The 24120-nt window shown below is 38.0% G+C and overlaps 1 protein-coding gene across 1 annotated transcript in view; it reads left to right on the forward strand.

The window, feature by feature from the left end:
- si:dkey-215k6.1 (transmembrane protein 132C) overlaps positions 1 to 14802 on the forward strand; it is a 283845-nt gene extending 269043 nt beyond the window's left edge. The window contains exons 11-16 of the mRNA XM_055011657.1: positions 1364 to 1426; positions 2436 to 2564; positions 7489 to 7617; positions 7773 to 8066; positions 9436 to 9710; positions 10169 to 14802. Of these exons, the coding sequence (XP_054867632.1) occupies positions 1364 to 1426; positions 2436 to 2564; positions 7489 to 7617; positions 7773 to 8066; positions 9436 to 9710; positions 10169 to 10796 (1518 nt within the window). The 3' untranslated portion in view covers positions 10797 to 14802. The remainder of the gene's footprint in view (positions 1 to 1363; positions 1427 to 2435; positions 2565 to 7488; positions 7618 to 7772; positions 8067 to 9435; positions 9711 to 10168) is intronic.
- The last annotated feature ends 9318 nt before the right edge of the window (positions 14803 to 24120 follow it).

Raw genomic sequence — 24120 nt, forward strand, 5'->3', positions numbered from 1 at the left:
GGTCTGTGTTTGCCGGCGTGTGTTTGCAGGTGTTTTAAAGACAGAAAAGATAGATAACATACCGTGTAGAGTCGACATGAGTCACTTGATCGGCCTGTGTGTGTTGGCTTCCCAACTTACTGCCAGTTGGTGCAGCCCTGTGCTCTGTGGAATTAACTGTACTGTAAAAGAGATTTAGTTAAAAGAAAAAAAAATTATAAAAATCTTTCAACAAGGATGCCAGAAAAAATAATTTAAAAGGTATGTATACAGTAAAAACTGCAGCAAATATCTGGAATATCTAATTATGGATTTAGAGCTGATTTAAATCAAGTGAAACTGTGTAATTTTAAGGTGACACACTGTAAAAGAATTACAATTTGTAAAAATGCAGGGTTGAACATGTAAATGAATACTTTTTACGAAACATTATCTATAATTAGAAATTGTTTTACTTTCAAATAATGGTAAATGTCTGTAAAGACTTCTGGCAGATTCAAATGCAGTAAAAAAAACAGTGGCATTTTACTATCTATAAAAATACATATTTTTCATGTGGATGTTATGTCAAATTTTGGCCTGTTAGTTTTTTATTTTTATTTTTTATTATCTCTCTAAATCTGAGATTTTACAAGTTTGTTATCTGTGATTTATCAAAACTGTGGAAGGTTTTAAATAATTTACCGTTTTTCTTTCCTTAATACATACAGTTTTCCTACAAATAACTGCAAACATCTGTAAAATATAGTTTTTTGGCAGATTTTCAATGCAGTTAGAAAAATGTGTAATCTTTAGGGTATGTCATATATATATATATATATATATATATATATATATATATATATATATATATAATATATATAGAATATATAGAATTGATCCTTGGGCAATTATAAATGAAATTTTATGTCAATCTATCTCTACCAACAGTTGACATAACACATTAACGTGCCCTGTCCTAGTAATTTTAGATGAAAGAATAAATTAAATTACTTGTGGACATTAAAGAGTTTTGTCCTGTTTTTTATGGTTACTGTGTGAATTAATACTTTTTTCTGTGATTTTTACTAATTTTATCTAAAAATTAAACAAAACAACTAAGATCTGTAAAACAATAGTTTTTTTTAACTACAGCTACTGTACACTGTTAACATTTTGCTCCTTTTTTGTCTTCCAGCCCTGCCTATAATAAATCTGTACTAAGACAATCCAAAACACCTTGTTATTCCCTCAGTTATTCTGCAACATTATGAAACACAAGCTGTCTTTCAATCTTTCAAACAACCAACTTGTCAGTAGAGTATTTTTTATTTTTTTACTTTGATTGGCAAGCAGATAAACAACTATTACAACTAATCATGTGTTGTTTGATTTTTCTTTGCAGGTTCTGTCTCCACTGTCTGACTCTATTCTGGCAGAGAAGACTGTGACCGTGTTGGATGACAAGGTATTATAATGTATTGCTTTTTTTATGTTTATGTGTTATAGATGCCCTCTATTAGTATGTATTAGGACTGTGTGTCTTCATCTTGCAGATCATTGGTTATACAAGGAAAAGGTTGTTGAGCTTCGTAGCATCTGAAAGGGAACAACATCCGAAGTGGCTCACAGAGCAAATGAACACGTTTTTATTCGAGTAGCTCCAGCGAACCCAACTTATTCATAAATATTGTATACTGAGCAGCACAGCGTTGGGCCGTGTCATGATGCAGCAAACCATAACAGGACTTGGTTGCCTTTATTAGATCATCTGTTATGAGTCATTTAAGGTTTACTTGTACTTTGCATGTTGAATGTCAGTTCTAGATAGTGTATGTCATTGAATGAGCTCGCTTTTATTTTGCTAATGTACTGTGTTACTCTTTCAACTGTCTAACTGTCTCATAGAGCTCATCACATTCTCATTATACCACAAAGGTGCTCAATCAAGCCTGATTTAAACATTTACTTTCCCTGACCATTGGTTTAACCCCTAAGAAGACATTTAGATTTCTCTTTTCCATGACAATAATCCCCTTCTAAAAAAAGATGTGTGGATCCACGAATTCTAATCTATGTCAACTCACCCTGAAACTGATTCTTAAGAAGAATAATGATACAGAAACCCTACCTGCAAGTTGGCAGGATTGGTTCCTTAGATTTGTTGCATATGAAATGTTGGAAATTTGAGTCCATGTTTTTGAGATGGTCATTGGTACACTGCAGTTTTAAGGTGGAAATGCTCAGCAATACAGTTAACACCTTATTTCAATCATGATATGTCTTATAGCATCTTTTAAAAGACCATATGGACATGTTAACAAGGTAAAAAATAGATTTTCACTGGAGGACATCTTCATCATCTTGTAACCAAGCATCCTTTCCTTGTCTTTTCTTGCCACTTAAAGTGGGGGAAAACAGGTCAAACGTTCTTCAGTGGCTGTTTCTATGAGTGACAAACACGTTCTTGTGTCCAGGTCACCATCACAGACCTGGGAGTCCAGCTGGTTGCATCTTTGTCCCTCAGCATGACGGCGAGTCCTGGAAATTCACAGGCAATACAGCTGACAACTACAGCGACAGACCTGCTGCACACACCGAAACAGGTACAAGATACTTTGCAAACACACGCACACACACGCAAGAATATTACATGCAGTCATTACATTACATTACTTTCCTGTGGACTTACCCTAACTTTTAACTGGCACTTGCCTCATCCTGACCCGCCTTGCCCTGATCTTAAACCAAGTCTTTTTACTGAATTTCTTATAAATAAAATGCATGATTTCTGACACTATATTATTAGTAATACAATTGCTCACACATAGGGGTCATAATATCAAAATCTCTGCAATATATCACACACTCACAGTGTTGTCAGCTTTTAAAATATAGTTTGCAAATATGATAAACATACGTACTCACCTCACTGCCTTTAGGTTTGTATTACATGCAATAACAAAGCAATAATTTAAGTTGGTCCTATCTTTACAGTAACACCCCTAAATATCTCACTGCTGTGTATCTCATAATGAGGCTCTAATTAGGAGTAAGTGCAAGTTATAACACTTTATAGCTACATTTACAACTCGCCAGAAGGTCTACAGTTGTTTTTCTTTTGTGAAACTCCAGACCTAAAATATAATCCATTAAAAAAAGTCACAGCAAAACATTTGTCAAGCTATGTATGTGTCCACAAAAATGAAGCTTAAAATTGTATTACCATTTTTATATGCATTTTGTCATTCTCTTTTCCTCACCACACCAAGAACCAAACACAGTCACCTCCGCCCACATACCTACCATAGGGCACCATGTTACAAGCTATTCTGGACTCTAATCACATTGCCATGGGTTATTTTGTCACACTGTCTCAAGCTATTTTCCCTCATTCTTCTCTCCCCACAATCCCCTTCTCCCTCCTTCTTTTTTCTTTTTTTTTTTTTAAATCAAACAATAGCTACCATCATAATTTATATCCGAGGGCTAATTGGAACGAGAAGCAGCTCATCGCACTGAAAATACAGTTCTGATCTTGCATTATTATTCAGACGTTCAGCAGCTTTTATCTGCGTCATTCAGCATTACCTGTGGAGAGATGTTGCAACCGTGGTGGGGGGAAGTAAGGAGGAGAAGAAATTAGGATGAAAAGATATAAAAACACAAGACTGTAGGGGAAAGGCAGGGAAAAAAGGGAGCGGAGGAGGCAGAGAAAATGACAATTTAATGTGAACATAAAAGGAGGGAAAGAGATAAAGCAACGTTCCTCTCGTTGGATCTTAATTAGTTTTGTAAAGAGATTTTTGTTGTGTTATACCTACCCAGTCTTTTCTGTGTTTTGATTAAAGTAAACAAAAGGTTTTTATTAAGGGAAATTAGTGTGCAAGGATCACTTAAAGACAAGCAGAGAAAAATGAACCCTCTGCTGAATTTTGTTTTCTATTTATAGATAAGCTGTTGGTAGAATATTGTTGGTAATATACTATTGTAATGTAAGAGATGAAGACTGTAGAAAAAACAGATAAAACGTGTCTGTTCTGGAAAAGAAGTGTTTAGGTGTTAGCCGTCGATGTTTACATGTTAACTGTTTTTGTGCATGTGTGGGTGGATATATGGGAGTGTAAATGTCTCCCTTTGTGTCTTCCTCCAGGAGTCACAGCATGCTATTTGTTTCCATTACATTGAAGACCACACTGTCAAGCCACCAAGGCCACCACCAATGAATATGTTTACTTCGCATATTCTCAGAAAAGCAGGTTTCACAAAAAGAGCTATAGGCCCATTGATGCAGAAGGCTTGGGATCTTGAAATCTATCAGGTCCTTTCATCTAATGAATATAAATTTCCTTTTCTTCATTCTATTGTATTGAGCGGCAAAAACTTGAACCTTTATCAACTGTTTTGGGCCACCCGGGGGCAACGGGAACACATGAATCCATGTAGAAAATGTGAACACAAGTCAACACAAGATTCATCTTTTTATTCTCTTTCAAATGGAAATTTTTGATATTTGGTCATATAACAATGTCAATTACTGCTGGTTTAAATGTAATTTAGTGAAATAAATGTGGATGGCAAATCAACAATGCTACATGCTTTCATTCCTTTCCAGGTAAACAGCTATCAGTGATGTCGATATTCTTTTAGATCAACAAACAAATATAGAAAGATTTGTGAATGTTCCGAGCAGCAGTGACAGCAGGGCAATAATTTAAGTTGGTCCTATCTTTACAGTAACACCCCTAAATATCTCACTGCTGTGTATCTCATAATGAGGCTCTAATTAGGAGTAAGTGCAAGTTATAACACTTTATAGCTACATTTACAACTCGCCAGAAGGTCTACAGTTGTTTTTCTTTTGTGAAACTCCAGACCTAAAATATAATCCATTAAAAAAAGTCACAGCAAAACATTTGTCAAGCTATGTATGTGTCCACAAAAATGAAGCTTAAAATTGTATTACCATTTTTATATGCATTTTGTCATTCTCTTTTCCTCACCACACCAAGAACCAAACACAGTCACCTCCGCCCACATACCTACCATAGGGCACCATGTTACAAGCTATTCTGGACTCTAATCACATTGCCATGGGTTATTTTGTCACACTGTCTCAAGCTATTTTCCCTCATTCTTCTCTCCCCACAATCCCCTTCTCCCTCCTTCTTTTTTCTTTTTTTTTTTTTAAATCAAACAATAGCTACCATCATAATTTATATCTGAGGGCTAATTGGAACGAGAAGCAGCTCATCGCACTGAAAATACAGTTCTGATCTTGCATTATTATTCAGACGTTCAGCAGCTTTTATCTGCGTCATTCAGCATTACCTGTGGAGAGATGTTGCAACCGTGGTGGGGGAAGTAAGGAGGAGAAGAAATTAGGATGAAAAGATATAAAAACACAAGACTGTAGGGGAAAGGCAGGGAAAAAAGGGAGCGGAGGAGGCAGAGAAAATGACAATTTAATGTGAACATAAAAGGAGGGAAAGAGATAAAGCAACGTTCCTCTCGTTGGATCTTAATTAGTTTTGTAAAGAGATTTTTGTTGTGTTATACCTACCCAGTCTTTTCTGTGTTTTGATTAAAGTAAACAAAAGGTTTTTATTAAGGGAAATTAGTGTGCAAGGATCACTTAAAGACAAGCAGAGAAAAATGAACCCTCTGCTGAATTTTGTTTTCTATTTATAGATAAGCTGTTGGTAGAATATTGTTGGTAATATACTATTGTAATGTAAGAGATGAAGACTGTAGAAAAAACAGATAAAACGTGTCTGTTCTGGAAAAGAAGTGTTTAGGTGTTAGCCGTCGATGTTTACATGTTAACTGTTTTTGTGCATGTGTGGGTGGATATATGGGAGTGTAAATGTCTCCCTTTGTGTCTTCCTCCAGGAGTCACAACATGCTATTTGTTTCCATTACATTGAAGACCACACTGTCAAGCCACCAAGGCCACCACCAATGAATATGTTTACTTCGCATATTCTCAGAAAAGCAGGTTTCACAAAAAGAGCTATAGGCCCATTGATGCAGAAGGCTTGGGATCTTGAAATCTATCAGGTCCTTTCATCTAATGAATATAAATTTCCTTTTCTTCATTCTATTGTATTGAGCGGCAAAAACTTGAACCTTTATCAACTGTTTTGGGCCACCCGGGGGCAACGGGAACACATGAATCCATGTAGAAAATGTGAACACAAGTCAACACAAGATTCATCTTTTTATTCTCTTTCAAATGGAAATTTTTGATATTTGGTCATATAACAATGTCAATTACTGCTGGTTTAAATGTAATTTAGTGAAATAAATGTGGATGGCAAATCAACAATGCTACATGCTTTCATTCCTTTCCAGGTAAACAGCTATCAGTGATGTCGATATTCTTTTAGATCAACAAACAAATATAGAAAGATTTGTGAATGTTCCGAGCAGCAGTGACAGCAGGGTGGGACTAGTTAGTAGTCCTCCATCACCTGTGATGATATGACTCATCTAATTCAGCGCAGGTGCAGTCAGTTGGTGCTAGAAGTCACAAAATTTGTGAACGGAGATCATCTGAATGTAGTCGATGTGTCTCAAGTGTGCAAGAAAAACTAGTGAGCTTTATGGGAGAGTGGAAAAGAGAAAGCCAGGGTTGATAAAAGCTAATATTACAGCTGCACTACAGTATACCTGGAGGCATGTGGGAGACTGAAGTCTGATGAAAATGTTACTTTTTGGTCTTCAAACTAGACGTTATGTTTGGCAGACACCAAACAACACACATCATCACAAACATGCCATCCCTCCCGTGAAGCATGGTGGTGGCAGCGTCATAATGTAGGGATGCTCCTCGGCAGCAGGCCCTGGAAAGCTGGTGAAGGTAGGGGGTAAAATAAATGCAGTAAAGTATCCTGGAGGAAAACCTGATGCAGTCTGCAACAGAACTGCAACTTAGGAGAAGATTTGTTTTCCAACAAGACAATGACCTTAAACATACGGCACAGCTACACAGAAGTGGTTTAAAGACAACAAAGTGAATGCTGTGGAGTGGCTGAGTCAGAGCCCAGACTTCAATCAAACTGAGAATCTGTGGCAGCGCTTGAAAAGGGGCTGTACACTTATGATCCCTGTGCAAACTGACAAAGAATGAGCAGTTTTGCAAAGAAGAATTGGGTAAAATTGCAATGTGCCGATGTGCAAGGCTGATCGAGACCTATCTACACAGGGTCAATGCTTTAATTGCAACCAAAGGTGCATCTACTAAATATTGACTTAAACGGTGAATACTATCTGTATACTATACTATACTATACTATACTATACTATACTATACTATACTATACTATACTATACTATACTATACTATACTATACTATACTATACTATACTATACTATACTATACTATACTATACTATACTATACTATACTACACTATACTATACTATACTAGCAATAAAAAGGGAAAACTTCCAACTGGGTGAATACTTCAACAAGCACTGCATATGGAAGCTTGACTTGTGATTGTCCTCCTTATTTCTCTCATTCAGGAAGCTGTGATCAGTGCATGGATCCAGTACAGTGATGGTTCAGTGACACCACTTGACATCTATGATCCCAAGGACTTCCTCCTCTCAGCTGTCTCATTGGATGAAAGTGTCATTTCAGTTACCAATCAGGTACGAGTTGCTTGCTTTAAAGTTAAAATAGCACAAGGGTCAAACTGTTACTGTCTCAGTTTTACAAATAAAATTTTTCAGGTAATTCTGCACAAAGCATAACTTAACCCCAAGTGCACTTGCTTGTTCATCTTCACATTGTCTCTGTCAATTAGGAACAGCACTGGCCAATTCTAGTAGCAGAAGGTGACGGGCAGGGAGCTCTGGTTCGTGTAGAGATGGTAATTTCTGAGACTTGCCAGAAGTCCAAGAGGAAGAGTGTGCTGGCATCTGGAATTGGAAATGTTATTGTTAAGTTTGGAGCAAAGAGCGAGGAAAGAGGAGTGATGGGAAGAGGTGGACTGGATGATGGAGGGATGGACAACAGCACCAGTGAACAACGGACAAAGGATGGAGAGTGGAAGTCTAACAGTGCAGCAGTGGACCGAGAGGAAGGAGCCATGAGGAAGGTGGGAGGAAACAATAAATGGATCCGAGAAGGACGGAATTAAAGGACATTTGTGTTAAACCATAGTCTTAATTTACTGTTTCATCACTGGATAGGATCACTGTTTTCTCTGGTAGCTCAGTGACTGAATGACATAAACACTAACAGATCTGTGATTTCAATAAAAGCCTAAAATTATCTGAATGACGTTTTAATCAGTGCTGAAAAAAATGCAGTACACATTAACCCTTTGATACCCAAGACCCAACAGTGGGCCTGAAATGCATGTTTGTTTGTTTTTTAAAAAATGCCAAAATTGCACTCTTTATCAGAGCTACATTTTCAACTTGCTGATGGTTCTTTGATTATTTGTGATATGTTATTCTGTTAGAAATCTTAACCAAATTAATGAGAATTTAGTAATATCCCCAATCACAGGAATTTTAATTCATCAGTATCGGTATAAACCCATGACTGATTCTTTAAATCTGGCGCGACGCAAAAACGTGGAAAAAAAATCTTGTTTACTGGCCTGAAGTCACTTGGCCTCATCAAAATTTTTGTGCTCCATTACTAGCTAAACTCCCACAATGCTCCCTGTTGGCCACCACTGAAGTGCTCGTCTCCTCATGTCGCTACAGTCTGAAGCCAGAAAAGATACTACAGCTAGTCTACAATACTAAGAATGCGTAGTATTTACTAAAATGGTACTGGCATCCATATATTCTAAATGTCTTGCATTGGATTAAAAGCAAAATTAACTAAATATATATATTTTTAAACTTATCTGAGACATCTCCACTTTTGTGCTATTTCATTGAAATTACCTTATTCTACATGTCTTCTATAAAAATTCACTGAAAATAAATGTTTGTTCTAGCCAGAATCTGTAAGAATAAAAAAATAAATAAATTTTAAAAAAAATCTGTTGAGAGCCCTAATTCAGCTTTGACCAGCAGTCACAGGACAAAAACTCAGGACCTATTTGACTAAGCTGGGATCAACTGCAGGCATTGCAGATAAGACACGAGTATGGACAAAACGTTAAATGTGTATATGTGTGGTATGTAGAGCCACCATTCTTTTTCCAGTATTTGTTACACCTTTGGATACTTGGCAACAGAATTGTTCTACATGTCGATTCCAGCTTTTCTTTTTGATTTTTTTGTCATTTATGAAATTATAATTTTGTTACAGGGCTGTTGTTGAGTTCTCCGTATTGGTTGTGCTGTTTACGTAGAGATGCAGGGCTTCATGTTGTGGTGAAAAGCCAGCATATTAGTACCAAAAACTGATTGGGGATGGGAAAGGTAATGTAGCATTTGGGTGAATAATGTGCAAAAACCTGCTTTTGAAATAACCATGTGCATATTCTCCTTTTCATTCTCCAGGTTAGCACAACAACCAAGAGCACAGTAACCAGTCGTGCGTCAGGTGGCAAAGCTGCCAGTGGTGGAAGCAGCAGCAGTCGAGGCAGTGGTCCCAACCAAGCAGGCGACTACAGCAGCTACCCAGCACAGGTGGAGGTTCCAGGGACTGGAAACAGTGAGCTGGCCCAGACCACCAGAGGCCTATCAGACTTGGAGATTGGGATGTATGCTCTTTTGGGAGTGTTCTGCCTGGCAATAATGGTCTTCCTCATCAACTGTGTCAGCTTTGCTTTCAGGTAAATTTTAATTTCAGCTTAGCATATAAACTCAATAATAAAGGGCAAATGTTGGAGTAAATATTAAGGCTTAAATCCATTTACATCATGGATGTGCAAGTGAGAATGGATCTATGCACCAGACATCTAATGTTAATAGGCAGTTTGTTTGTTTATTGGCTAAATCCAGTCGTGCTTGTTGTTTCCTCTGAATTTTTCTGAATGTTCAATCTAACATTTTTGGTCCAAGTATTTGTTGAACTCAGTGTTATTCAGGTTTAATTTGAATTTCTTTACCATACTTTGATCAAGTAATATAAAATTGCATCTGATGTATCTCTTTACAGCTGTGCCCCCATACCTTTCGATAGCTTAAAGAAAAACTGTCCATTTTCTCTGGTTGAAATCACTGCAGCCTAAACCTGTATTTGTTAAAAATTAACCTTCATTGCTGATTGATTATCATCTTTTGTCTGCAGATATCGTCACAAGCAGGTGCCCGTGCTGGAGGCAGGAGGCAACATGAACCATGCCCACGACTGGGTGTGGCTCGGTAACGAGGCCGACCTCTTAGCCGACCACTCTGAACAGTGCCAGGGCGGGCTGCCTGATGAATGCACCACCATCATCGACCGAAACGACGGAGGATACGAGGAGAACAAGTACCTGCTGAACGGGGCCGGTAACACCTTGGTGATGGGCGTGGGCTCAGGAATGGGCACCATCAGTGGGAGCGGTGGCACAATTGGACACCGGGGCATCACCCACGGACAAACGTTGCCCAGATCTGTCCCAGAACCACATCAGTGCCTTTCAGCAATCACTACTGGCAGCAAAGACGTCACTGGCCAAACGGAGCATCTGAATAATTCCCCCCGAGCCACGGCTGCAGCCGCAGTTGCAGCCGCCAAACGCAAACGAGTCAAATTCACATCTTTTGCCACTGTTCTGCCCAATGATAATTCATGTGGCGGAGGCCCTTACACCAACTCTTCAGTCCTGGTGACCAATGGGAGCGAGGATGACATCAAGTGGGTGTGTCAGGATATGGACCTGGGTCAGTCAGAAATCAGAACGTACATGGAGAGGCTACAAGACAATCTGTGACTGATGGGAGAGAGACTGAGAAATGTAGGGGCAGAGGATGAATGCAGGAGGGAGGATGGACAATGAGTACAATTCACCTGTAATGCCTTTGCAATGGATTAATGGAGGGAGAATGGGAGGAATATGAGACCAGTAAAGGAAACATGAAGTGTGGTGAAGAGTTTAGAGGAGTGTTGAACAGACAGTTTTGGGGATGCTTCCATTTAGGTTCTCTTAGGATGTGGAAAGCATAAAGTCATCACTAGCTCACACTAAAATTAATGGTAGCAAATAATTAACATTCTGAGTTTGTTTTGTATTATTTATTGTGAAAATATTAGTGTAAAAATCAATAATAAAGCCATTATTGGTTATTTGCTTTCAGAAAACCAGTAAACCATTGTAAACATACATTATACAGTAAATTCAGGGTATGTTATTGGACAAACATTATTAAGCCACTATACATTTAAATGAGGATGGCAAGAACTTACATCATGTCCTGACTTCAGAAGTCTTTTTTACTCTTATGGTATATTGCCAACATTGGCTGTAGCTGTTGATTAATTATTGATCTAGTTTTTTTAATTTATATCATTTATCTGCCAAGTCTGCTGAATGGTTGCATAAAGAATCACTGAATTCTCTGAAGATTAGGTTCACATCAAAGATACTGTCTGTTCTTGTTCAATCATGTGGCCCATTTTCCTTTTGGCATTGCTCATCAGTAAAATGTGAAATGTAAAAAATATATATATTCCAAGTACTCGACTAGAAATTCAGGCATTTTGCGGTCAGTCGTGGGAATTGCCGTTTCGGCTTCGTATTCAGGCAATCACGCTCTTTCCTCAAACAGCAGAGCGTGTTCAGAGTTGGATAATGATATGTCATGCAAAAGACTGTTTCTCCCTTGGATCCAAGACAGAGGCATTTAATCTTGCACAATTACCAACAGGAAAGGACATTAGCCATATTTGAGGCTTAATTTATGTTTCCTGAACCCCTGCAGCCAATGACGACGTTCTCCCTGTATTCAGAACCAATCCCGTCGTCCCCTGGCCCCTCTCCTCATCTGTGATTGGACAGCAGTAGAACCTTTGTGAACTAAAATCCACAGTGAACTACTGTGAAATACTGTCTGTAAACTAAAGGGGGACTGAGGTGTCTCACACAAAGAGGAGGCTGCTTGGGCTTTTGCAAAGCCCAAATGAAGACTTAATAATGAAGATCATTTAAAACAAAATGTACCATGTAGGCAGCAAGACAGACAGCAGTACCTACAGTGTTGTACGTGGAGCTAACAGGATACACTGAATGACAATACAATATAAATGAAAATGGAATGAATATCTAACAGATATGAAACATCTTGCTGAGCGTTGTTATAACTATATTTTTTTTCCTTTTGTTTGTCCTTTTTGATAAATAGAAGGTTTTGATTATGTTTTGCCTTGTTATGTTTATTTTTTTTTTCCTAATTTGGGAAGATATTAATTGTAGATTTTTATTTCAGAGATTTATTAAGATTTTAAGAATATATGATCCAGTTTTTTTCTCTCCTAGATATCTATTTATTTAAATTGACATTTTGAGAGGGTGAGGAAGGGAAGAAAGGCCAAGGACAAAGACTGAAAAATAACAGACCTGCTGGTGAATGATAGCACATAAAAGAATAAGTGAACAGAAGGAGACAGGACAGGCAGAGGTTGCCTCACCTTCGTTAAGCTCAGGTGACGAGTCATGAAGAACCGACAATAAAAAAAAGGAGAACTGTAAGATTGTTAAGATTGCAATATTTATTTATAAATGTGTTACTGTTTCAGAGTACACTGTATGTTGTAAATAAATAAACATGCTTCAAAGTGCTTGTGAATAAGATTGCAGGTCACTAGCCAACAACATGGTGATATTTTGTACATTTTACAGTGCAAATATGGTACACAATACTATCTACCACCACAATGTGAAAGTGATCTTACTGGGGTTTTTTCTAAAGATGTTTCCTGTCTTTGTTTCGAGTATTGAATGAGTTCTTGTCTTTGTACAGGGTAGGAGTCAATTTACCTCCATAATGAGATGTAAAAATGGAGGAAATCCATCAGGCATTACTTTCAAAATTGCTTGAGGATGGTGAGTCTGATGAGAGGTCCATTTCTGAAAGAAAACCAAACTAAATATTGGGATATTCATCGGTGGGTTCATCCGAAGGGAAAACAAATGCAGAATCTGGATTTATTACAGATTCTCAGCTTCTCTATTTTCAATCATTTATTGAACAAGAATACATAATATGATAGTAAAGATGCACAGTGAAATCGCAACCCAAATTATTGGGTCTGAAACAGAAAAGAACTGACCAGAAAGAAAAAGGAGCTTAGAATAGACGCAGAGAAGAGTCCTGAGCTGACGCCAAATGGGAGGAAAACAAAACTGGCTGAACGGCCTCCACCAAAGCAATAGATATTTTGACTAATGATGACAGCTATACTGTATGTTGTGGACACACTACTGTATCTAGCCTACTCTGATGTAGTTACAAGACTGCTGTGATCAGAAGGATCAGCTAAATGGGTCCGAGTTCAAAAGGTATAAGTGTAGCAATTCTCTCAAATGAAAACCCTTTTTGACTCTTTACGTGCTGTGAGTTTAATCATACTTTACAGCCTTGGACACCCATTCTTCCTGTTTTCTTTTTAAACTTTAAAACAGTATGGTTGTCAACTAAAAAATAAAATAAAATAAAATGAAAAAAACATCCAAGACTATTTTTGAAAGATTATTTCAGGGGTACTTCAGCTTTTATTTAATGCCGGAGGAAGGAATCTGCTGTATGTAACCACAAATGACAATGAAGGATCACAATTTTTACTGCATGCTTACTTAGCTACTGCTTAATCCCAGGAGGAATTATTTTAAAAACACAAAGGTTTGGCTTCTTTGTTATTTTCAGAAGCGTTAGAGTCAGAAGGTTGTAGTTATAGATGACAGTTTTATGTGTTAATTCATGCAAATTTGGATCCACCAGCAATGTTGAACCGATAAGTTTTGTAGAATCAAACGCACGGTTGTTTTTTATGTTACTTATTATTTTACACATCAGAGGCTGTTTTGTTGAAAAAAGGAAACTGAATGCCTTGTATCTCCTGGCAGTCCATCTCCGACTAAACCCTAACCAATTTGTGTCAGCTTTTTTTTTTTTTTTTATCAAGGTGATATTTATACAGCGCCAGGACAAGCAAGGGCGTTGCGGTAAGGAGGAAGGTGACTGAGCTCACAGTGTGTTCAGTTCATACTAACAACATTGACTTTCTCAATTTCCCACATAATGCAGGACAGGAAGATTCCATTTCATTTTAGTCCAATAATGCAAAACTGTTTTATATGAAGATAAGTCTAATGAGGAAAGTTTTGAGACAGGTGGGTGACTTTGAGCTGCAGGATTCAGTCATTTTATAGCATATGCTGTCACTTAGACTTGTTATACTTACTTGTTAGACTCTGTGACCACAGAGGATCTGCATTAATGGTGCTGCTTTATTTTTTCTAAGAAGTTTCCAGCCACTGTAGATGTCCTCTCTCACATCCTGTCTTGCAATAACATGTGAGTGAAATAAATACACTATCTTAAATCCATATTATTTATGCACACATTCAACCAATTTGTTAACAAAGCAATGCATATAACTTCTAAAAAGTCTGACATTTCCTCTGGGATGAAGCAGTAGCTCAGCAAGGAAGCAGTATAAATAGTAAAATAAAAATAATAAAGGACTTCTACAGTGGCTATGTCTGACTGTACAAAAGAAAACCAACCTCACAAGCAAAAGAGTTGTATCCTACAGTGTTCAGCTATTGTCTAGTTACAGCAGGAGGAACACAGGCAGCAGCTGAACATACTACAGGCAGATGAGGTGCTAGTGGATATGAACCCTGAAGGTATTTTTGTTTAATTTGTTTTTCTTTTTGCTATTGTCATTGTTTAAACATGGTTCATGGAGGCCAATAAAGACCCATAACCAAAAACCGACAGCCGATTCCTTTGTCTTTTAATAATCCTCTACTGATTAATCCATTTAAGTGGAGATAACAGCGAACTTCATTTTCCTCCTATTAAATTTCTGCTGTTTTGACTCATAAAACACACACACAAAAGCAATTCAAGCGTTTAGCTGGAACTCCTGTCATGAACAGTGTCCTAAAATGCTATAATCTGAACCGAATTTCGGATTCATGTGTATTTTAAGACTTTTTGAGTTGAATTAAGATTTTTTTAAAAAGTCACACATAAATCACTTTTTTTGCTGCTGTTATCACTGATTAGCAGAATCAATCATTGAGTTTGCACATGACTGAGTTCATGAGTTATGTTTTCCAGGATTTCTTTAATTTCTCACAAAGCAGACATGGGTTGGACGGCCACATTTTACAAATTAAGTGACAAACGTACCTGTGGGGACAACTGATTCTTTGAGATCCTTTGCTAATTTTGTTGGGGCTCTAATCATGTAAGATGTGTGTGAGCTGCCACCAGGATCCCCAGCAGGAATCTCTATGATGGAGAGGCATTTATATCAAAAGTTAATTAAGATAATGTTTTGTAGCCTACTGGATTACAACGAATAAGTCTGAAATTGGACGTCCATGATAAAGTTCACATATGATCTCACATCCCTCAGTTATCCTATGGCATACTGTCCAACTTAATTTTATAACTTTGCTATGCAAACTGAAGTGAGGAAAATATGTTCTCCTGAAATGTAGGCAGAAACCATAATCTCTAATGAGATGCATCCCAGCTGTTGGGTTGTGGTTATTTGTCCTCTTGAAACATTTGCACCAGCTTGGCTGGCTCTACACAAATTATCTGATATATTCTTGCTATCCCTTTTAAAGAATCATCTGAGCAGCCTGCACTTTGACGTGACATAATCATGCTCAATAACAATTCATTAGAACTGCTGTCTGCCTGGATGTGACAGAATCCTGATGCAGTTAAATCAAAATATTTAGACATGACACAGTTAAGCGTATCATGACTGCAGTAGTGCAGCTTTCATCCTCAAACAGATCGTAATTGATATAAACCAGAGGCTTGTCCCGTGGGCTCTGAAATACAATATGTGACAAGAGGGTTTTGACGTGGAAACACAATTTATGCAGATATATTTAGTGATGCTGACTCAGTTACTACCCTGTATGACAGACTTCACTGACAGACAGGTGAGAGACAACAGAGTGTCAGCAGGAACTTGTCTGTTCTGATAAAAATGATTGTAATGTGGTCAGATGAGCCCACACTATACATAGAAATTTTAGTCTAGCAATTGGCAGCCAGTCCAGTCACATCCAGTCTACAGATGATAGAATGGATATCATACATTTTATGTTTTTTTGAGGGACCATAATTTTACAATGCCATGGCATTGTCCTAAATTCATGATAAAACTTTACTTGCAAAATATATTACATCCACAAAGAAGTCAGTTTCTTTGCTGTCCAATTGAAATAAAATCTTGAACAGTTTTGTGGTGCAGTGTTTAGCATTATCTCCTCACAGCAAGAGGTTCTGGTGTGGTTCTAGGATGCATACCTGTTAATGATTCACAAAACACGACAATGTTAACTAATAATAGTCACAATTTAATACAAGCAGATGCTGCCTGCCTAATATGATGATAACCTCGTATACAAACTGTAAGAAGAAAACAGAATCATGACCACTGATGTGTGCATTAAGGATTCACTTTAACAGATAAAGTAAAATTTTAAGATCATTTGATTACTGACACATTAAGGGCCAGAAATTGTTATGTATCCGCCTCTCTACTTATGGAAACTTTGTCAATCACTAATCAATCAATGCACATGTCGCACTCAATGTGCACCTTTTACACCTTTTTTTTTGTTTAGACAGAATTATCTGATGCCATGCATTTAATTCACATTGACCTCCAAAATCCTGGCAACAGGAACAGTTTGGTGTTCATCACTGAATACGGCACAGCACTATCTGTTGCAAAATAACATTTGAAACCTATTGTAATTTTCAGCACTTTATCTGCACCTGTAGCTCAGTGTGTAGGGAGCCCAACATTATGTCTGTCATCCTTCATTACACCCAAAGCCGAGCCAAAAACATCCGGGTGCACTGGCCATCACCGTAGAAACGTAGGATAAATTAATAAAATATTTTTTCAAGCAGCCTCTATACAACATGCACAACAGAATTCCTGAAATGCAATGCTGGCTTTTGGTTTTGCTGTGCCACATCAATATTTCCAGTGCTGAATTTACCACTAAATTTGCGGAGGCGCCCCTGGCTGGAAGGAACCAACTGGCCGAGACAGAAAGGGGGAAACACCTGGAGATACCTGAGTAAAAGTCGGACAGAGAAGAGGTTCTGGTTTCTCGGTTTTAATATTACTGAAACGTAAAACAATTTATGTCAACAAACAGTTTAACAATTCCTGTAGCCGTGCACTTTTTAGATTTTTAGAGGCATACCCCCCTCGTAAAGTGAGTGATCGGACCCGACAGGTGTGCTTAATTAGCTAAATGACGTCCGGTAATTGCTGCAGTGACAAATAGAGGAGGGGGCGACTTTTGCGGAATAAACTGAGGAAAAACTGAGGAAAAACTGAAGACGGACTAACTCTAGACTCACAACAAAACAAGCTGACTGGATTTAAAGTCGATGGAAACACCCGGAGCGTTAATTTAAGCAACTATTTGGAGAAGCGCTGACCGTCGTGATGCATGCAGTCGACAGGGAGGAGAAAGGCCTTCAACATTTAAACGTAAGTCAGATACATAAACCGTCGGTCTGTCCGTCTATTTCTTTGTTTGCTATGCTTCCCCAGTGATTAAACGTGTTTATTTCCTCTGCTGTCCTTATCTATTAAACTCCCTGCTGTGTAGGAAATCTGCTTTATATATAGTGGGCCTTGTTTTCTGTGGTGCTGTTATTCGCTGTGCTTTGAATCCAGACACCTATAAACTGTGGTTTTTGTTGTGCTCTGTCTATAGTTTGTTGAATGAGAAATAGTGCATAGGAGGTAATATTGGCTATTTGTTTCTGGCAAATATGTGGATTAAAATGTGGATGTTGCAGACTACTTGCAGCAATGAGGACTGTTTTAGAGACTTACTTGGTCTTCTGTATTGAATTTTTGTCAGCATATAAGCTTGTGCAGTATTTTATCTGATTGAAGTTGCTGTGTATGATTTGAGAATGGCTCCTTGCTGCTGTGAGCATAAATATATCATGCCAGGCAACCTAGAGATCACTCATTGAATGCACTGTTTGTATAGCACCGCCAAGATATGATAGAGCAAATTCTGATTATTGCTTGTAAAATAGGACATACAGTGTCCTGCTGTTAGGAAAACTGGAAGACTGGGGTCATCAGGGTGTTTCAGCTTATCCAGGTAAATCTAAAATGTCAGATATCCAGTGTCAAATGCAGTTGCAAGTAGACCAAGTTTAACTTGTTGACAGACAACAGTTTGACAGCTTGTTTATGTGATTTTTGTTTTCACTAAGATCATGTTGTTTCCTGGGCCTCCATACTGACCGCACCACTTCTCAAATGCACACTTAGCTTCAGAGTCAATTTAACTAACCCGCATGCCTGTTTCATTTATGGGTTTTTTTTTTGGTCTTTTATTCTGTAAATACTGGATATTTTCACACTTTACGGACTCTCAAACAACCCCAACGTGAAGCAATTTGAAAAGGGAAAAAAAAAACCCAAGCCAAAAAGGTTGGGAACTGCTGATTTATCTGGCCTGTTTCCTGTAAAAGAAGAGAACAGCTGGCCCTAGTCTGGCCCCTGTGTTTTTAAATGGTCCAGAGCTGCCACTGCTAAATTGACCTACATGGGAAGAAAATCGGATATGAATGCAGAAGCAGAATAAAACAAACAGAAAAGTGAACAGTGACTAGTTAAATGCATGAATGAACCGTGGATTCATGTCTTTTATATCAGTGGTAAATCAGCAGTCTTCCTTTTTTTTCCTCAAGTGCTCTGTGGGGGCAGGAAATAAATGGAACAATTTTGTGAAAATGGCTTTGAACAGGACTCAGCTAGACAGGACAGAATAAGCAACCCCAGATAATAACAATAACACTGGAAACTCCAACACGGGCATGCTGCATTAATACCCCTGTTCACTTAATCTTGAGAAATGCACTACCTTCCTATCTTTATGTAAACACAAACACACATTTTCTCTGGCCATGTTCAATTTTTTCTGTCTTAAATACCTTCCTTTTATCTTCATGAATGGATTTATTCTTTGTAAATGCATTCTCTTTTTGTGCACAAAAAGAGAAAAGGTAATTTAATGGCTATCTAAAGTGGGAACATGAAGGTAAAAGTGGTTTCGCCCTGTTAGGATGACAGTGAAATAAAAGTATTCTGGTCAAATGCTGTTTAGCTTTATTACATTCAGCTTAGCAGAGACAACAGTTGCGTCCCTCAGGAGAGAGCACCAGTACAATGGTCAAGTCAAAGCTGTAGTAAAACACATATTTTAAAGGTGATGTCCAAAATAGAATTATGCTTTTGTTGGGCCTCTGTATTCAAGCCAATTGCGTTTGATGTGTTCCAGCATTTTTGGCCACATATCAAACTCCTCTCCTCATGACATAAAGTGGATTTTGAAAGGATTATGCAACTCCAGTATGTTCTTGGTCTTGACACTTTTTCAAAGTGAAGGAATCTTTATTGCTAGAGGGCTAAATTTTGTTTTGCATTTGAATTAAAATCAAGCTCAGAGAAACTCAGTGAGCAAGGTTTCTGTGCATAGCTTACTTTTTAAAAAAAGAAATGTACACTTTCAGGCTTGACAGCTTAAATTAGGATGTGTCACTAACAAAAACAAGTCAAATGCAGTTAAAAAGTAAAACAGAAGAGCTGGACATGAGGGGGAAAAAGCAATAATCCTAATCCTGTTAGCTTAAGAATTCTTCTAAGTCTAGGTAGTATTGCAAGTAGTATATGCAACAGGATATGGTCCATGTGATGTTACAATAAAAACTTAGTTATTCACATCATCTACATACATCTACTTTGTTTCATGTGACTGTTGGTCTCAGCTGAGTAAGTCATGACTTCTTGGTTGCACCGATGAGCACAGAATTTTATGTTTTTTACAGAATTTAGTTGTTGTAAACTGTCTATTTTTAATGATTTTTTTTTTTTTTTTAAATGAGATGCAGAATAAAGTGGTTTTGATGAAATATCACACTTTTAAATTTTAGATTTGGTTAATTTCCCCAAGGGAACAGCATGCTACAGATGATTAGTCAAATAACTGTCTAAAAGTTTAAAGTCTGTTGAGTCTCTCTGTTTTTGCAGTTTCTGGCTGTGATAAATGGTGCAATTTGGCGATTAAAGACAAACAAAATGCCTTTTAAAGCTGTCGGCAGGTTTTGGGGTTCAGAGGGTTAATCATAAACTTTTTAGTTTTAAGGAGTAAACGGTCACTTAATTTTAAAAAAAAATAAAAAATTATTTGTTTACCGACTTCCCATTTGTGCCTGTGGGCTTCAGTTTGACGATGGCGAGCCAGTTTGTGACTGTTAAACACATGGAGCCATGGGGATGCTGCGCTGAAATGTATTTTACGCCCCAGTGAGAATAATCATGAGGGAAAACAAAAGTAGTAGGCCACATTTAGACCCTGTATTACTCTTTATGAGTAATAAGGGTCACATAAAGCCTCTCTGGCCATTTCTCCAAATATCACCCCATTTTCCCCTACCACTCCGATGATGTTAAATGCATTTGAGTGCATGCTGTGCTCTGTTCTTATGAGGACCAATGTGTTCTAACAGCAATAGAAAGTTGGATGTTTTGTTGCACAGCCAGTTCAAGGTTGCATGTTGAAGATTCATTTTGGATTAAATTAGAGATGGTGATTTCACGGGTGTGTATTTATTTGTCTTTTTGTGTATGTGTGAGCAGGCATGTATGTTATGAGACTATCTGTTGTTGATGTAATAATATGGAGTTATTTTAGAGGCAGCACGGTAATGACAGTATTACCTTCACCTTGTCAAAATAGACCCATAATACTTTTGTCCATTACGGTAAATACACCTTCTACACTTTCTTTCATGCGTGCAGGCAACACAAACATGCACACACAAGGATGCGCACGCAAACTCACAAAGAATAAAACCACATAACTATAATACATGCCTTTTATTGCCCTGGCAAGGTACACATCCCCACACTTCAGAACCAGACTCACATAACCCCATGAAATTACACATACTTACAGTGTTCCTTTGTAACACACTTGTGATTAGCCCCTGCACCAGAATGCAACTGAAACAGGTGTATGAGTTAAGTTTCTTATTTTAATGATATAGATAAGCGTTTCCATTGAGACCACAATATTTACTGCCATTGTTTTTGTTTCGCTGAGCAGAAATACAATTACAGCATTCAAATGTTCTTCTTTTCTGAATTAAAGAAAAATGTAACAAATTAAATTTCTGTTATTCTGGTACACAAAGTTTTTGAACTGTTCAACTGTTGACAAATTCTGTTGAGTTAATCTACACAATAGCCAAGTGGTGCTTCAAAGGCCAATGATCAGATAGTGTGACCAGCACAAAGACACTAATTTGGCCAATGCAGCTTTATTCGAAGACACAATGCCACAGATGACAGGAGAAAATCGGGAATGAGCTGTTGTCATGCTGGATGCCAGTGTCTCGGTTAGGGTCGTAATCAGGCCCTCCTCGTTTTGTCGTCTGTGAAATCGTTTCAGACAGTGTGGTACGACAGACAATCTGCCGCATAATGCTCGGTATGGACAAGTGTATGAATGTGACTTTACATTAACATGTCCTCCAAAGTGTCCGCCAGCTTCACCAATTCCTTTAGGAACACTGGGACAACATTTGACAAGCCAGCAAAGACAACTTCATGCATCGCAGATGTTTGGCTCATTTCAGACTTGTAATTTTAGGTCTATGGGCGCATGCTCAATCTGGCCGCTATCATGTACAGTATAGTGTGTATGTGTTTGTGTGACTCTATTCTATTCTATATCCGTCTGTTCTGATATCCGTGGGTCATGTTGCTGGTTAGTGGTTGCAAAGTTTCTATTCTACTGTTGTTTTCCAGAAACTATAAGTTGTGGTCTTTTCTTCCTATTTGTCCAGTTTTTGGAAGCTGATAAACAGCAGTTATGACCACCCTCTGGGCTAATGTGTATCATCTGGTGAAGATGGATGCAATCTGATTCTCTTGTGTATCCTCACTGACTTACCTTCTGTATCTCCATCTTTCCACTCTGTCACTTTCAGTTTCTTGCACTTGTCATTTACAGTTGTTCGCCCAATCTGTATGTACGCATCTTTTTAACTGTCCACTGAAACTCATCTAAATCTTTTTCTTCTTTTTCGCACAGCTTTTCTCCCACACTGACCCTCCATATCTTTGACCCTCAGTTTTACTTTCTCACAAACGCTCTCCTGCTGTCTCACTTTTTCAAGCTCATACAGTATTCCACTACAATTTAGAGCTTCTTTCCATTAACATGTGTTTTGTCTGTCCCTGCAGGCTCTGCTCTACTACACTAGTTGATTTACAGCTCTTATCAAATACATATTGCCAAGCGAGTGAGACGTGCAACCTTTCATTTGCACGCCGCCGCCCTGCAAATTCGACACGCTACATTAACAAGAAAAATGACTGCTGCTATGCATGCCAAGAATGTGTGTGTATGTGTGAGAAAGAGCGTGAAACAGAAAGATGAATAAAAAGTGCTACGCAAGGAAATACTGTACAGTAAGTGTGTGAGTTTTAAGCTTTTGGGTGAGAGAGCAGAGGAGAGTATGTACATTTGAAAGTGCATAATTTATGGCTCCAAGTGTGTATAGGTTCATCAGCACTATAGTGTGTGTTTGTGAAAGATGGAGTGAGGTTGAAGTATCCACATCTGCCATCAGTCTGTCCTGGGTCTCTACCAAGGGACACAGTATGCCAATGAGGCCTTGAATGTGCAGAGAGAAAAGTAAATTTAATCAGAAGTACTAATTTTATCTGGGTGTAGTCCTAAAGCATTAACCGCTTGTGTACATTTTTTTTCTATCACTAATGTAAAAATGGATACATTTCAAAAGATTTGTTACATTGGACATACAAAAAGTATTATTTTACTGAGTTCAGAGGTCTGATGTTTTGTCAAAGTATTGACAACAACACAGGGACATTTTACCAAGTGGGAAGAGAATGTGTTAAATTTAGTTTGATACTGAAAATGTAACATAAATGTCAACCTTTGGCATGGATTTGCTGATTTTCTCTGTCTTGATTGCTTGATGTAGTTGAGTTATATAGGTGTAAACTGATGGCTGCTACCTAGGAGCAAGCAGACATTTTCCGAGTTTTTTTCCATTTGTCATTCTCATCCCTGGGAGGAGGTTTGATGGTGTGGGGGAGCTTTGCTGAACCAGCATGGCTACCACAGCATCCTGCAGCAACCTTCCATCCCATCCGGTTTGCGTTTAGTTGGACCATCATTTATTTTTCAACAAGACAATGACCCCAAACACACCTCCAGGCTGTGGAAGGGCTATTTGACCAAGAAGGAGAGTGATGGAGTTTATTTATTTTTAAAAAAAATTTTATTATCCCTTATTAATCCTGCAAGGGGAAATTCTGATTTTCGCATATCTCTGCTGTCCCCACGGAGTGCTGCATCAGATGACCTGGCCTCCACAGTCACCTGACTTAAACCCAATCGAGATGGTTGGGGATGAGATGAACCACAGAGTGAAGGCAAAAGGACCAAGAAGTGCTCAGCATCTCTGGGAACTCCTTCAAGACTGTTGGAAAACTATTTCCGGTTTTACCTCATGAAGCTCATTGAGAGAATGCCAAGAGTGTGCAAAGCAGTAATCAAAGCAAAGGCTAGGTATCTTGAAGAATCTAAAATTTAAAACGTGTTGACTTATTTCACACTTTATAGATTACATAATTCCATATGTGTTCATTCATAGTTTTAATGCCTTCAGTGAGAATCTACAATATAAATATGCATGAAACCAAATAAAAATCATTAAATGAGAAGATGTGTCCAAACTTTTGACTGGTAGTGTGTGTATATATATATATTTAAATAAAATCAATATTAAAAACTAATTTCATTAGCTTTTCTCAGTTTCTGTCAGCAACAGATACGTTAACTTTACCACCAACTATTAGGAAGATTTTGTTACCTAGATAGTCCCAGTGTGAATAAATACAGAAAGATTTTGCTACATCCTTTCACTCATCTCATTAACCTTTCCATTACCACTGACTGTTTTCCCAGTAGAGTG

Source organism: Amphiprion ocellaris, chromosome 6, assembly GCF_022539595.1.
Source record: "Amphiprion ocellaris isolate individual 3 ecotype Okinawa chromosome 6, ASM2253959v1, whole genome shotgun sequence".
Lineage (NCBI taxonomy): Eukaryota > Metazoa > Chordata > Actinopteri > Pomacentridae > Amphiprion > Amphiprion ocellaris.